The sequence below is a fragment of the Diadema antillarum genome, unplaced genomic scaffold (assembly GCF_040938485.1).
Source record: "Diadema antillarum isolate AM-2024a unplaced genomic scaffold, OU_Dant_1.0 scf00000057, whole genome shotgun sequence".
NCBI classification, from domain to species: Eukaryota; Metazoa; Echinodermata; class Echinoidea; order Diadematoida; family Diadematidae; genus Diadema; species Diadema antillarum.
The window spans coordinates 3190950-3205721 of NW_027270946.1; the positions used below are offsets into that span (position 1 = coordinate 3190950).

Consider the following 14772-nt stretch of genomic DNA (forward strand, 5'->3'; position numbering starts at 1 on the left):
ACGCTGATGACGACAAAACAGCACAAAACAAAACAGGGACGCATGCGCGCAGCAACCAGGAGGACGTCTCAACATGGAATTTTGTACGCTGAAGTGACATGATGTGGAAATCCGTGTCCCTTTATATTGAGATCGAAGCCTGGCATAAACCAAAAATAATCTTGTCAACTTCATTCGTGTAGGGCAAGTGATCTGCGCTAACAGACGGCATGGAATTGCTAACACTCCTAGTGATTTCACTGTGTTCCGTAACATCCGCAACCAATGGTAAGTTTAATCTACGTGTGCCTCCGCATGCCCAAATCTAAATCAAAATAGGCAAAAAAAATAAAAAAAATCTGTACCATAGAATAAGATACCCTAGAGTTCATACCTATGACTGTTTGTTAATAGGGAATGGTTATGTATTGACAGAAATCTAGCAAAGGCTATTACAAACTTATAGGTCGATAAATGGTGTTGGCAGTTGTAAAGCTGGTGAACATGCTAGCAAGTGATATTTGTTTTTTCTGGTTAAGTGGTTAAAAGCGAATTTGTTTTCTACTTATATTATCTTCTACAGTCTTCCATATTATATATATATATATATATATAATATATAAATATCCATTGATTGATTGATTGATTGAATGATTGATTGATTGATTGATTGATTGCGGATGGGGGGGGGAGCTTTTTGATAATAATGTTCTCTTCTTCACAGACATTTTGTTGTTTTGTTCACATGAATTTTCTCTTTCAACACGTTGCCCTTATAGGCTAATTTCTAATGAAATATCTGTATTAGTGTCTTGGCATTTTCATAATCTAAATTGTATGAGGAGTGTGAACTCTGATGAGCTTGGTTTTTTGGTACATTAACCTTTTGTGTCGTCTGAAAGAAAACTTACGAATTACAGTTTAGAGTTATCACGGCTCATCTTAGTTGTCTCTAAAGGCCCGCGGAAGGCCAATATGTTTCACTCTCGTTGGTGTGTCCGCCTGTGACTGCCAAAAATCGAGGCGCACATGCGATTGCAAGCAGGTAGAACACAGGTAATTGCAGTTTAAATTGATGTCTCTCTGGAGCACCTAAAATGCGTTGGCTGCGGTTATTTTCAAAGGAAATCTCTGCCTTCGTTGACTGGGACCGTCAGTGATTTCTATCAGCAGCACAGCAGTCTGAAGATCCGCCCATTTGAGGAAACCCTTGAATTTGAGCTTGTCTGGAAACCGCTTTCTTGGAAATCCTTGCTTGCCACTACCATGTGTATAAGCTCGTTGTAACAGAGCTATCGAGGGATCGAGTCTTCCATGCAGATGACGTGGCCAGACGACTGAAGCTGATCTCTGAAGATTTGGACTTCGATGCTTGTTCTCCTGGCTCTGTCCAGAACATCTTGATTTGTGGTGCGATCTTGCCGGCATAATGCATGATGGCTATACTGTTCTCGGTGCGTTTCTTTTTTTGATAATAATCTGTATGTCTGCTGCACATTGTCCGTGTTTTGCAGTCGAATAGCAGCGATGAGAGGACTACTGAGTTGTGCACCTTCAGTATGGCTGACTGGCAAACGTTCTTGTGCTTTAAGACTTTCACAGGTGGTCAAGTAACAGCCTGGCCCCGTGTATATATCCTTGATACGATTTCGATGTTCATAGTACCATCATTGGAAATTGTACTACCCAAGTATAAGAAGCCGTTTACATTCTTCAGCTGTATGCCACTGACAGGCTCAGTGATGTTTGGCTGGCAGAGAGCACTGCTTGGTGCGGGCTGAACAAAGACTTCTGTCTTCAGGAGACTGATTGTCAGGCCAAACATCTTGTGTACATACTTCGGAATGTTCACGATAGCCTTTAGGCGGTTCTCTACGTGCGCCATCAGAGCACAATAATGCACAAACATAACTTCTAGAATGAACCTCTTCAGCGCCTTTTTTTTTTTTTTTTTTTGCAGCAAGACATCTCAGATCGAACAATGATCCAGCTACAGTAATCTGCATCTGATTTAGACAACAAGCTCAAAATATCTGACAGCTTGGAGGACCACTTGTGTGAAGAAAAAGTTGAAATCACTTACACCGATCATAGACACCAGGCAGTCACTAGCTGAATATCCTAAGTTGCACAGAGTCTTCTCGGTAGTTTGTAATGTCGGAAGCATTTGTTATAGTTGCTGTTGTCAGAAATCAACTGCCATTCAAGCAACTTTTGGTAACCTTTGCAAAATGGTGGATTCGCACCAAACCGCCAATCCACCATAAAACTAAAAAAAAAAAAACTAAAAAAAAACTAAAAAAAAAACAGTCCGAGAGCACACACCACCACCATTAGCAGCTCATTTCCACCCATATTGTTGTTTCCACCCTATCATATCATCTGCATTATCAAATTCCTTGACCACCACATTAGTATTCCAACACTGTCAACCGTCCCTACCTCCGCCATACTTTCTGGCCACCAGCGCATTGAGCACAATGACACTAAGGGTCGCAAAAGCAAACGCACCATCTGTCGTTCAAGATGGACCCTACCAATGCTACAGAATCAATTAAATATCTACAAAAACAAGCAAACAAACAACAAACACCAACGACAACGAAACCCTCGATCCAAGTGATCTGGATGATTCTAACAATTTAATCATCTGTTCTTCGTATCATCCACTTTCGCTGAAAATGTTATCTAAATCTGTTCATAACTTTGAGGTATTAGCAAACAGACAGACGGACAAACAAGCGAACGCCTGCAAAGGCATTACTTCATAAAGAGGTACACGTGTAATACATTTCGAATAAACCTCTAGGCCCGAATTTATGAAGGTGGTACAAATGAAACCATGGTTTAAAACATGGACAAAAACCATGGAGCGCCAAGTGTCGCACGGAATATTTCCTTACGAAATTAGTCATTTCGTCGACAAAATGACCGTTTCGTTGACGAAATTATCATTTCGTGGACGACATATTCATTAGTTAAAAAATGTAATTTCGTTACAAAACAGTTCATCGACGAAATGACTGCTTTCGCAACGAAATATTCCATGCGACACTTGGCGCTCCATGGTTTTTGTCCATGGTTTATGGTTTCATTTGTACCACCTTCGTGAATTCGGGCCCTAGAGTCAATTGCATTTTCGTGCCATAATACAACATGTGCGTGTGATTTGCTTTGATATTAACAGGAAAACCCTGGATCAGTAATTTATACGGCACGTGTTTAAAACAATCCAGCAATCAAACGGGAGATGGCGCTAACATCTTCTAATTCCAGTGTGAGTTGGGTATACTACTAGAACTGTTTCTTAAATCAGGCATTTCAGGAAACATCTTGTTTTTAAATTTGAAGCAGGAAGACACGAAATTCAATAAGCCTTATGATCACTTGGCACGCAGAGCAGCATGATGCATCCACCTCCTGACATTCTTTTAGTATTATTTTGTAACTGCAATGAAATCCCAGTTAGACAATTTTCAACTCGGACATTCTTGATTGTTTTTTTCTCGTCTTTTTAAAGTGTTACAAATAGGCCTAAATGTATTCATACAAATGAATGGACCAAACCATTCGGTAAAGTCGTTGCAAGTACAAGAACTGTATTTTAGATGCAAACACAATACTGCTGTATAGACGTTTGAGGAATGTCACCAAGTGCGGAAACAAATTTCTTGGGATCATAAGTTTTTGAATACGCCATAAAAATTGAACCCAATTATTTTTTTTCTAATCGCTTTAGTATGGTTTTGTAATTCTTACCTTCAGGCTTAGTAACAATATTAGATATAAAGTATGCAACAATGAAGATACTAGTTAGAAACGTGATAATTCCGTAATTGAAAATTCTGTAATATCAGCGTCCAACACTGTCCTTAATGTCATAACATTATAAGAAAGAGACATTACATAATATGATGATAATAGTAAGACAGGGAGAAAGCAATATTTTGTTTGGTAGATACTTTATTTTCTGCAAATCAATATATACATAAATTGCGTAATCATGAACATGGGAAATATACAAAGTACGTTTGAAACAGAGTCGTTTGACTTGCATAAACAACGATATAAAAGGAAATTAATGATATTACAGTATGCATGTCTATGCAGCTGGGATTACAATAACAATATTATATTTAAGAAGCGATAATGCAGAGAGTCGCCATTGTAAGCATTGCTTGAAAAGATGGCCGGTCCGAGGAAAAGGTAGATAGGTAAATTGGTAACAATACAAATTCTGCTGCGAAGATAGCAGGGGAAAATAAACTCTGATGTGTGATGGTGGTGAATGTGCGTGAAAGTGCACAGGGGCAGATAGGCTGGGATTTAGAATGATAAAATTGGTTTGCTGGAAAAGGGAATGACTTACGATGTTGCTACTATCGGGAGACCAACATGAGTCATATAAATTATTATGCTTAATTCGTATTATATATGCTTAATTCGTATTTGAAGTATACTGTAATAAAATATGCTTCTTTAAGTTTGCTTTGAATGAAAACAAGGAGGCACACTGTTTCAACTCGTCAGGAAGAGTGTTCCATGTATCCGGACCGTGATGTCTAATCGACTTTTGAGCAAGTAAAAGCTTTGGATTACTTAAATGAAAATCATGGGAACGACGGGTAGGGTATGGGTGAATATGGTCATTAGTTACTAGGGCATTATGGAAAAATGGTAATAAATTTCGAATGTGTTTATACATAAATATAGCAGTTAGGTATGAATGTATATCATGGGCCTTTAAAGTTTTTAGGCGATAAAATATGGGATCAGTGTGAGCCAAAAAATGTGAATGTGTGCATATACGAAGAGCCTTTTTCTGAAGAAGAAAAATTGTGTTCAATTTGGTTTTGTTATAGTTGCCCCATACAGTATTACAGTACATTACATATGGTAGAAATAAGGTGTTGTATAACATCATTAAGATTTGATCATTAATTAAGTATTTTATTCTCCTTAAAACACCAGTTACTTTAGATATTGCTGTTATGATATTCTGGACATGAGTATTCCAAGTTAGATTACTATCTAGGGTCACTCCTAGGAACTTGGTTGAATGTTTCTCAGCACTGTTTATATCATCAATAGAAATACTTTGAGGAAGGGTGGGTTGGGATTGAAGCGTATGAAAATGTATAAAACATGTTTTATCAATATTCAATGAAAGCTTATTACTTCTAAACCATTTCGAAATATTACTTAATTCCATATTCAATGTATCAACCAGTGTTACAATATCCTTATGGGAATAAAAAAAAAAAACATTGGTGTCGTCTGCAAATAAAATGAACTTTAAACGAGGAGAGGAATTAATGATATCATTGATATAAATCAAAAAAGTAGGGGCCCGAGGATAGATTCCTGAGGGACACCACATGACACGTTCAAATATGAAGGATGGCTGGATTTAGATGCAACATATTGTTTTCGATGACTTAGATAACTTCTAAACCACGACAAAGTGATCCCTCTCACGCCATAATTATGTAATTTTTCAAGTAAAATGTCATGATCAATAGGTCGAATGCTTTACTAAGATCCATAAAGATTCCAGTTATGTGCTCCTTTTTAATAAGCGCATCAATGATATTATCAACAGATTTGATTATAGCACAATCGATAGAAAATCCTTTCCTAAAACCAAACTGATTCACATTTAATATTTCATTTTCAATCATGAACGAAGAGAGACGCTTATAAAGTAATTTTTCTAAAATTTTCGATATTGCAGGTAACAATGAGATGGGTCTATAATTTTTCACCATTGATGGATCTTCTCTTTTATAAATGGGGATAACTTTGGCGATTTTGAAAGAGTCTGGAAACTTACCGTTAAGTAGGGATAGATTGAATATATGGGTGAGAGGGGCTGCTAAGGGGTAAATTATTTTTTCCAAAAAATTCACCCTTAAGTTATCAGGCCCACAGGATTTACTACATTTCAGAGATCGAACAATATCAATAATTTCTGATTCATTAATTGGAGTAAACACAAAGAATTTTGATTACTTTCAGGTAAGTAATCTTTATAATTTTTGATGGGAATAGATGATGCTAAAGAAGGACCAACATTGACAAAGAAATTGTTAAAAATATTTGCAATTTGGTTAGGATTGGTAATAACATTATCATTATGAGTAATGCTATCAGGACATTCCGTAGGTTTCTTTTTGAGTATTTCATTAACAATCCGCCAAAGAGCACTTTTATCATCCTTATTAGATTCGAGTTTATTTGAAATATATGATTTACGTGAAACTCGAATCAAGGTAGTTAATTTGTTTCTATATGTTTTATACCTTTTCACGTTTTCAGGAGTAGGTTTCCTCAGAGATATTTTATAAAGACGGTTTCGAGTAAGAATGGAATGTACAAGACCTTGAGTAATCCATGGTTGCCGAGCTCTTTTCCTTCCATTCGTTTTGGGAGTTAAAGGAATATGTTTATCATAATAATCTAATAGTTTTTGTGAGAAAATTTCGTAGGAAGAATTAACATCTTGGAGTTCAAAGACGTCATTCCATTGTTCTTCGAATAAGTCTTGATTCAATGAATCAATATTTTGTGGCGTTTCATTTCGATACATTTTCAGATATTGTTTGGGTTGGCGACGTATTGGAGTTATTACAGATTTATCATTAATCATCGGATTTATCATTAAATATCGGGTACATATGCAGCCTGCCTACATTGGGCCGAAAGTGATAACGCCCCTATCATATCCTTGTATTACTTGCTTGTCACCAATTTGCTTTTTCTATCAAATCTATATTTAGTTCGCATTGTTGGTGGCAGCTCTTCACGTGAAGGGCGAGTGGAGGTTCTGATGAACGGCGTGTGGGGAACTGTGTGCGATGATTATTGGGACATGCGCGATGCCGATGTCGTCTGCCGAAGCCTTGGATTTGGAGGTGCTAGGGCGGCACTAAAGGCAGCCACCTTCGGACAAGGCTACGGTTCCACTCTCCTTGATAATGTCCACTGCAGAGGAACAGAAAATAGCATCTTTGACTGTACACACAATGGCAGGGGAAATCACGACTGCTCGCACACAGAGGACGCCGGGGTTATTTGTCTGCAAAATGGTATTTCAAACAGGCACTATTCACGTAAAGATTTTTACGAGGTTTTTTTCCCCCTACATAATCGAACATAATAAAACAAATGCACAAATGTAACTTAAAAAGGCAATATGATGTTGTTTGATTGTGGACTCATCAGTCAATTAATTTTACATAAGTTTGTTAATCAGTTTATTGTAGCGAAAGCATATTGATACATTCTAGGTCTGTCTGTTCCAATGTAGGCCTATATGTCGGCGCAAAAAAAATTGTTCATAATGAGCGATACCGAGTCATGCTCTTTTAGCACCTGTTGCCAAAAATGTGCGTGTTTACAGATGTTATTTCATTCAATGCAAATACACCATGCAGTGAATGTTATTGGGTAAATGTAGGCTTGATTTGCAAACTGTATAATGTATTAAAGCATCGTACTACAGATAGTAACGAGTTTGAATTCAAACTGGGCGAGAGTCATTTATTTCAACTTCCTTACGAAACGAAACGAAGATGCCTATTAAGGAAAAAAAAAGTAAAAAGTTGCATTAGAAGTAAGTGAATATGCCACTACAAATGCTCACTACAGTGTATATGCGTTTTGTTTTCGTTTTGTTTTGTATCTTAATACATGCAGTTCGTCTTGTTGGTGGCGGTTCGTTCTATGAAGGTAGAGTTGAGGTGCAAGTTGGAGGTGTCTGGGGAACCGTGTGCGACGACTCCTGGGACATCACCGACGCCAACGTTGTCTGCAACAGCCTCGGGTTCCCAGGGGCATCGGAGGCCCTCCACATCGCCACCTTTGGTCAAGGCCCTGGGCCAATCTTCCTTGACGATGTTGAGTGCAGAGGATATGAATCCAGCCTTTTTAACTGCCCACATGCAGGAACTTGGGTGCATAACTGTGTACATCGAGAAGATGCAGGGGTCAGGTGTAATATTAACGGTAATATCACACTTTTTTTACCGAAGAATTTCCATCAAAACAAAGACACTGAAACTCTATCAAATTTCGAGCAAAATATGGAGAATAATTAAGGGAAAATATTTTATAGAAACACAAAACACTGGCAATTTGAGGTCCCTTTCTACGTCTTTATAATGTTAACTAATCTCGCTTGTAGCTTTAAATTGGCGACAGAAATACATAAATCTTTACAGAAACTGAGTACATAAAGTAACATTGTAATGCACAATAAACGAAGTCACAAGTTTGTAAATCAGTTTGAGTATATGAAGAGGATGGAAATAGGAAAGAATGCCAAAAAGCAGTGCTTGTAGGGTTCATTCCCCAAAACGTAGTGCATGTAATACAAATTACATGGATGATAATGTGTTATACACACAAAGTGGAATTACAAAATTCCATCACAGAAACTAAGAAATAAAAACCTTATAAACCCTAAGCAAACAACCTGACAATTCAGTACACTAAGTCATACAGAGAAGGAAGAGAGAGAGAGAGAGAGAGAGAAAGAGAAAGAGGTAGAGATGAAGAAACTAATCCATTACGTGGTGTCAAGCTATTGAAAGGACGTAGTTGAGGGGTAGTTGACTAAATTGGTACGCAAGAAGCAATGTAATCACACTCATTACTACTTTTGAAAAAAAAAGACATGACTATATCAACCACATGCCTTCCATCAAGTCCTCGGACCAACAAAAAGGCGTCATCTTTTGCCATTTTTCCAAAACACGGAAATGACACAAAAATAAGTAAATCGAGATGAATATGAGGGAATTACTTTCAAACGATCTCACCATCTATCCTGAAATGAATGAATTTCCAAAAGCTTACTTCTTCAAAGAGCCTGAGTAAGTTTGTGAATGATATAACTAGCTGAGATTTTCGTCTTGACGGGGTGGTTTGTCGTCATTTCTTTGACACCAGTGTATAAGGTTTGGATCGTAAGTCGGCAACAAGAGAATTTCTAGTTGTATATACGTATTTCTTTGTTTGTTTTTTAGCAAGAAGCAGATGAACAAGTAGAATTACATGCAGTTACTTTTAGGCAAAGATAATTTGGATTGCTACAGTCACAATGAGGATGTTTTTATCAGATCGGACATTTCTTGTTCGTTCTACACGTCGTTCAGTTCGACTAGCTGGCGGTCGATCATACTACGAAGGCAGAGTGGAGGTGATGATGGACGGTGTCTGGGGAACCGTGTGCGATGATTTGTGGACCATAACTGACGCCACTGTCGTGTGCAACAGTCTGGGATATCCAGGAGCATCAGAGGCCCTCTCTCAGGCTGCCTTCGGCCAAGGATCCGGACCAATCTTTCTCGATGATGTTGACTGCTCAGGAACCGAGTCGAATATCTTAGGCTGTACCTACACCGGACAGAGAGCCCACAACTGCGGACACCAAGAGGATGCTGGGGTCAGGTGCAACGCTCAGGGTAACTTAAATTTGTACGAAGCCCTTACAGTACTCTCTGTTCTTGATACTCTTTTACAAATGGATTGAAGGGAGATTTCATGACGTGGTGAAGCTTTCCAGTTCAAGTTTGATTCTTTCAGTGACCCTTCGCTATGACAGGGTGTACTGTTTAAGAATTGTCTCATTGTTTTGAAGTATCGTATGGCTTTAATTGTGCGCAAATCTACGATAGCAATAGGGAGCTTCAAATTTTCGCGACGAGGAAAAAACTGTGCATGCGCAAACACGCTTATCAAAACCTGATCTCGAGCTGTCTGAATTTTCACGTCGATTCTGGGTCATTTTTTGCTTGTGCTCAAATTCACTTCGCAGAGCGCTACCTCATGCAAACATCATATGGGCACTAGACCATCTTACTTTGCGTCTTTGCGAAATCTGAAGATACTTTGCAACACCCAGGGAGACAGGAAAATGGCCAACGCAATGATCGTCTAAACGTTCGCGTCGCAAATCTAGAGCTCATTAATGATGATAAGCACCACACAGTATTAGTGCGGTGTAATCTTTAATAATCACCTGATCATGAAAACGGAAAAGAAAGGAAAAAAAAAAACACCCCTGAAATTTGAAAGATAAAATGCATTTCTCTTTTGCATTGTGGATTTAAAAGATATTTGTATTTATCTTTGGCGTATCATTATATCATCATTGCATACTTTGTGTTCCCTTCTAGAGGCCAATCGACAGAAATACTTAGTAGATTGTATTCTAGAAAATACTTAGTAACCCGTACTTCACGGACATTTGCAGGCATATAAGAGAGCTATGTAAATTTTCCCACTACCAGTACGGCTTGTTGGTGGCCAATCATCTTACGAAGGCAGAGTGGAAGTGATGGCCAACGATGTCTGGGGAACCGTGTGCGACGATTTGTGGGATATCAACAACGCTAATGTTGTCTGCAACAGTCTTGGCTTCCCGGGGGCCTCTGAAGCTCTCTCGAGAGCGGCCTTTGGTCAAGGCTCCGGACCAATCCTCCTCGATAACGTTGATTGCTCTGGAAGGGAATCCAATCTCTTAAGCTGTCCAGCTATCGGTATCGGAACCCACAACTGTGGACACAGTGAAGATGCGGGAGTGAGGTGCAACGCTCAAGGTGATATAAACATTATTCCACGTTTCCAAGATGTTGATGAATGAGGGTTTTTTTATGATAAAAAGGTAACAGTTTGAAATGTTTCAAGGATAATCTTTAGAATGAACGCTGGATGTGCTGCAAAATGCTGTCACATTGCGGAAGGCATCTTAATACAATCAAGGTTCTTGTTTGTTCTGAACTATCTGTTACGTGTTTCCCTCTTATCACTGAAAACGACTAAGCTGATGACTGTTGAGGGGGTAGAATATGGAAGGCAAAGTTTTGAACATCTCAAGTTAAACGAAAGATGTATGGTAGAAACGCTCGACACTGGACTGAAAGGAACCATAAATGAATTGAAATTAAAAATCTGCTTGTTCCAGTTATCATTAAATGAAGTTTAAAGGATATACATTAAATCAAATAAAATTTTTTTATAAGGTCTTTTAAACTAAAGAACGGATGATTTAACTTTAATAGTTTATTGGTTATATTTTTCTGGTTATGCAAAATGCACTGGAAACCTCCCTTGACGAAGTTGCCCATAAGCCATTGAAATAAAAATTAGAGAAAAAGTTTAAGGATCGAAGGCCATAATGGTATTGTGCTTTTTCAATACATAATCCAGTGAGGCTAGTTGGGGGCACGTCGCGCAATGAAGGCAGAGTAGAAGTGTTGCACAACGGTGTCTGGGGAACTGTGTGCGATGATCATTGGGATATCCAGGATGCCAACGTAGTCTGCAGAAGTCTTGGTTTCTCAGGAGCCGCTGAAGCCGTTTCGTACGCAGAATTTGGTGAGGGATTTGGGCCAATCACTCTCGACAATGTGGAATGCCGAGGAACTGAGAGTGACATCTTCAGCTGCCCCAAAGCAAGGGTAGGAACACACAACTGCGGACATCACGAAGATGCAGGCGTAAAATGTGCCTTAGGTAAGGTCAAGCAATTAATGAAAATGTTTTTGTTGTGACAAGATTTCTTCTCGACATGTAGAGACATTTCACGTTTACTTTGTTATTAACAAAAAGTGTAATGACGACCACTGCATCTTCTCAAAACAAAGACGAGGAAAACAAAAAGAAAGGAATATGCTAATTTGTTAACATGAATTGTAGTAGAAGAGGAGAAGTCCAATATGCCAAAATAATTGCCGCGGTCACACTGGCAAAACTTCGAGATCTTAAAGATTGCTAAACTTGGCAATGTTTTGCCTGTGTAATCTCGACTATCAACTCTGAAGAAGCAAGTAAATTAAGGTGCCATTTTAATTCGGGCCATCGACAATAGGCGATATCAAAGCGATATGAAGTGATATCGTTCGATACCTCCGATATCGAACCTCTCAGGCTGGGACAGTAACTTCCGGTTATTGATTTGCGTGTGTGCTTTTCTATAGGCGAACTTGCAAGCTTTGTTTTGGATCCAAAGAAATACGTTTGTTTTGACTTTAGTTTGTTTATTTCCCGAATATAACTATCCTTTACACCATTGGGTTTTTCTGTGAGGCAGCAGAGTGAACTTCTGGGGGGCGTTTCGTGAAGGAACTTGTCGGATAAGATATCTGACAAGTCAGTTATATCCGACAAGTTTTGAGAAATTCTTTAGTCTGATTGTCGGATATAATTGACTTGTCGGACATTTTATCCGACAAGTTCCTTCATGAAATGCCCCCCTGATGATGCTAAAAGGAAAAAAACTGGACAAATATCCCTGTTCCGAGCAGTAGAGGTGCACCATATGCACAGGCCGCGAATATTTTTTTCCGTACATAGAACCGCTATATATGGGCCTACTCTCTGTGTACACATGAAACGTATTTATTATTTATTATTATTGTGTGGATCGCGTGTGCTCGCCACGCCGCGGTGCCAGCTGCCTTGGCTGACAATCACGATGCACGATTAATAAAGTCCTTAGCGTTTCCATGTACGGGAAAAAAAAATGTTCGCCGGTAGTGCATCGAGCTAGCTTGATCGCACGCGTGAAACTGGAAGTTACTGTCTCAGCCTGAGAGGTTTGATATCGGAGGTATCGAACGATATCACTTGATATCGCCTTGATATAGCCTATTGTCGGTGGCCCGAATTCTGCTAACAATGCTGTTTTCCTTATCTTTTAAACATGAAAATGCCACCCTACTATAGAAGAGGTCAAGCATCGACATCAAGATTTTCTGAAATACCTGTAACCATCACTCTGTTCTACGACCATTGAACTTCAATTCAATTCAATTTAATTTATCCATTTTCATTCTCTTTTTTTTCAACAAAACATAACACAGAATAAATCAAAACCAGGATCAGAATAAATCAGACATTTCAGAATCGTGGAATCTGAACCTAAGAGCTCCTCTTTCACTGACAACAGAGAATTGTACAAACCTTTTAATTATGATACACACGGATAACTTTGGTGTTCATAAAGCAGAGGTAACCCTTCTGAACAGGAACGTTTATCATTGGGTTTGTGACTGATTTCAATGATTCAAACTGTGTATGTATTGCATCCTACCGAATAGATTGAAATTACTCACATGAACTTTACAGTACTGCGGAAAAGAGAAAAGAAAACGACCGTGCCAGCAGACACAAAATTGTACACAAGATAATTCAGTTGTGGTTAATATTTAAGAATTTCTACGATGAACTCATCTTGCAGAAAAAAAAAATATCTAAGTAAAGAAAAGTAATTACAGACCGCCTTTCGAGACCATAAGAAGTAGATTTTTTTTCTTATCAAAATCAACTTGTGTCTAGATAGTGATAACTTATGCTGTGCTTTCAGTTAATGATTTGATACAATGTCAAGTTTCTTTCCTTTTTATTTTAAGGAGCTATGGGAAGCGTCAGTGCATCAGCGAATATATCTGCAGTTCAAAGATGAACCTGTAAAAAACGAATAAGTCGACAAACTCTTTCTTTTTTATTCTTGTTATTGCACCAATCAGTACGCCTTGTCGGTGGCCAGTCATCTCACGAAGGCAGAGTGGAGGTGATGGTAAGCGGTGTCTGGGGAACCGTGTGCGACGATTTGTGGGATATCAACGACGCTAATGTTGTCTGCAACCGTCTTGGCTTCCCGGGGGCCTCTGAAGCTCTCTCGAGAGCGGCCTTTGGTCAAGGCTCCGGACCAATCCTCCTCGATAACGTTGGGTGTTGGGGAACTGAGTCGAGCATCCTGAACTGCCACCATGCTGGGACAGGCTCACACAATTGCCATCATTCCGAAGACGCAGGTGTCCGATGTAACCCCCGCGGTAAATTTCGCCATTCAGATGTCATTATGGAGATTCGTGATATATATTTCAGTGAAATCTGCATTTCTTTATGTAAAAAGGTGACATCATAGTTCATTAACACGTTGTGAAAGTCAAGGCATCCCGGTAATATTCGAGTATAGACATTCAGGACTTCACGAGTAAAGGGACTAACATAAGAACCGAGCATCAATATTGTACGACATACATATTATAGTACATATATAGGAGAGTACTTCAATGATACTGCTTATCTAAAAACACGCTCCCGCTTGCTTTCACTGTCACTGCGTTTCTTGCGGCCTAAGTTTTTAAGCACTTTCTACAGGAAAATCCAGGAGAATGCAAGCAAAATTTAACTGCCTTGATACTGTCTAGTTATGCTTTCTTGGATTGATTAACAAACAATTCTGAAATTATCTCTGTCTTTCAACCAAAAACAACAATAACAACAAACACGAAATCTCACAGTTCGTCTTGTTGGTAGTTCGTCATCTCACAAAGGCAGAGTGGAGGTAATGGCTGGTGGTGTCTGGGGAACAGTGTGCGACGACTACTGGAGCATTATCGACGCCAATGTCGTCTGCAACAGTCTGGGGTTTGCGGGAGCTGCTGCGGCTATGTCCAACGCAGCCTTTGGCCAAGGCTCCGGACCTATTCTTTTGGACGATGTTGTGTGCCATGGAACAGAGTCCAATATCTTGAGCTGCCCAAGTAATGCGATAGGATCCCACAACTGCGGACACCAGGAAGATGCTGGGGTTATTTGCAACCAGGGTAGGCCAAATTTCCTTTAAATTTGCTTGACAAACCTTTTGCCGTTGAGCCGTAAAGTTATGCCAGGTGTGATACAAACGTTTGTGATGCAATATCTGCCAGTTTGGCGATGTGTCCATTGCACCTCTCTAGAAATCACCTTTACAGGAAACCAAAAGCCAAAGAAATATGT

The 14772-nt window shown here is 39.2% G+C and overlaps 1 protein-coding gene across 1 annotated transcript in view; it reads left to right on the forward strand.

Moving 5' to 3' along the window:
• Positions 1-229: 229 nt before the first annotated feature.
• The window catches only part of LOC139715884 (uncharacterized), a 129476-nt gene continuing 114933 nt past the window's right edge, over positions 230-14772 (forward strand). Inside the window, 8 exon segments of the mRNA XM_071627434.1 lie at positions 230-267; positions 6759-7067; positions 7678-7986; positions 9138-9446; positions 10275-10583; positions 11194-11499; positions 13515-13823; positions 14295-14600. Coding sequence (XP_071483535.1) covers positions 6809-7067; positions 7678-7986; positions 9138-9446; positions 10275-10583; positions 11194-11499; positions 13515-13823; positions 14295-14600 — 2107 coding nt within the window. The 5' untranslated portion in view covers positions 230-267; positions 6759-6808.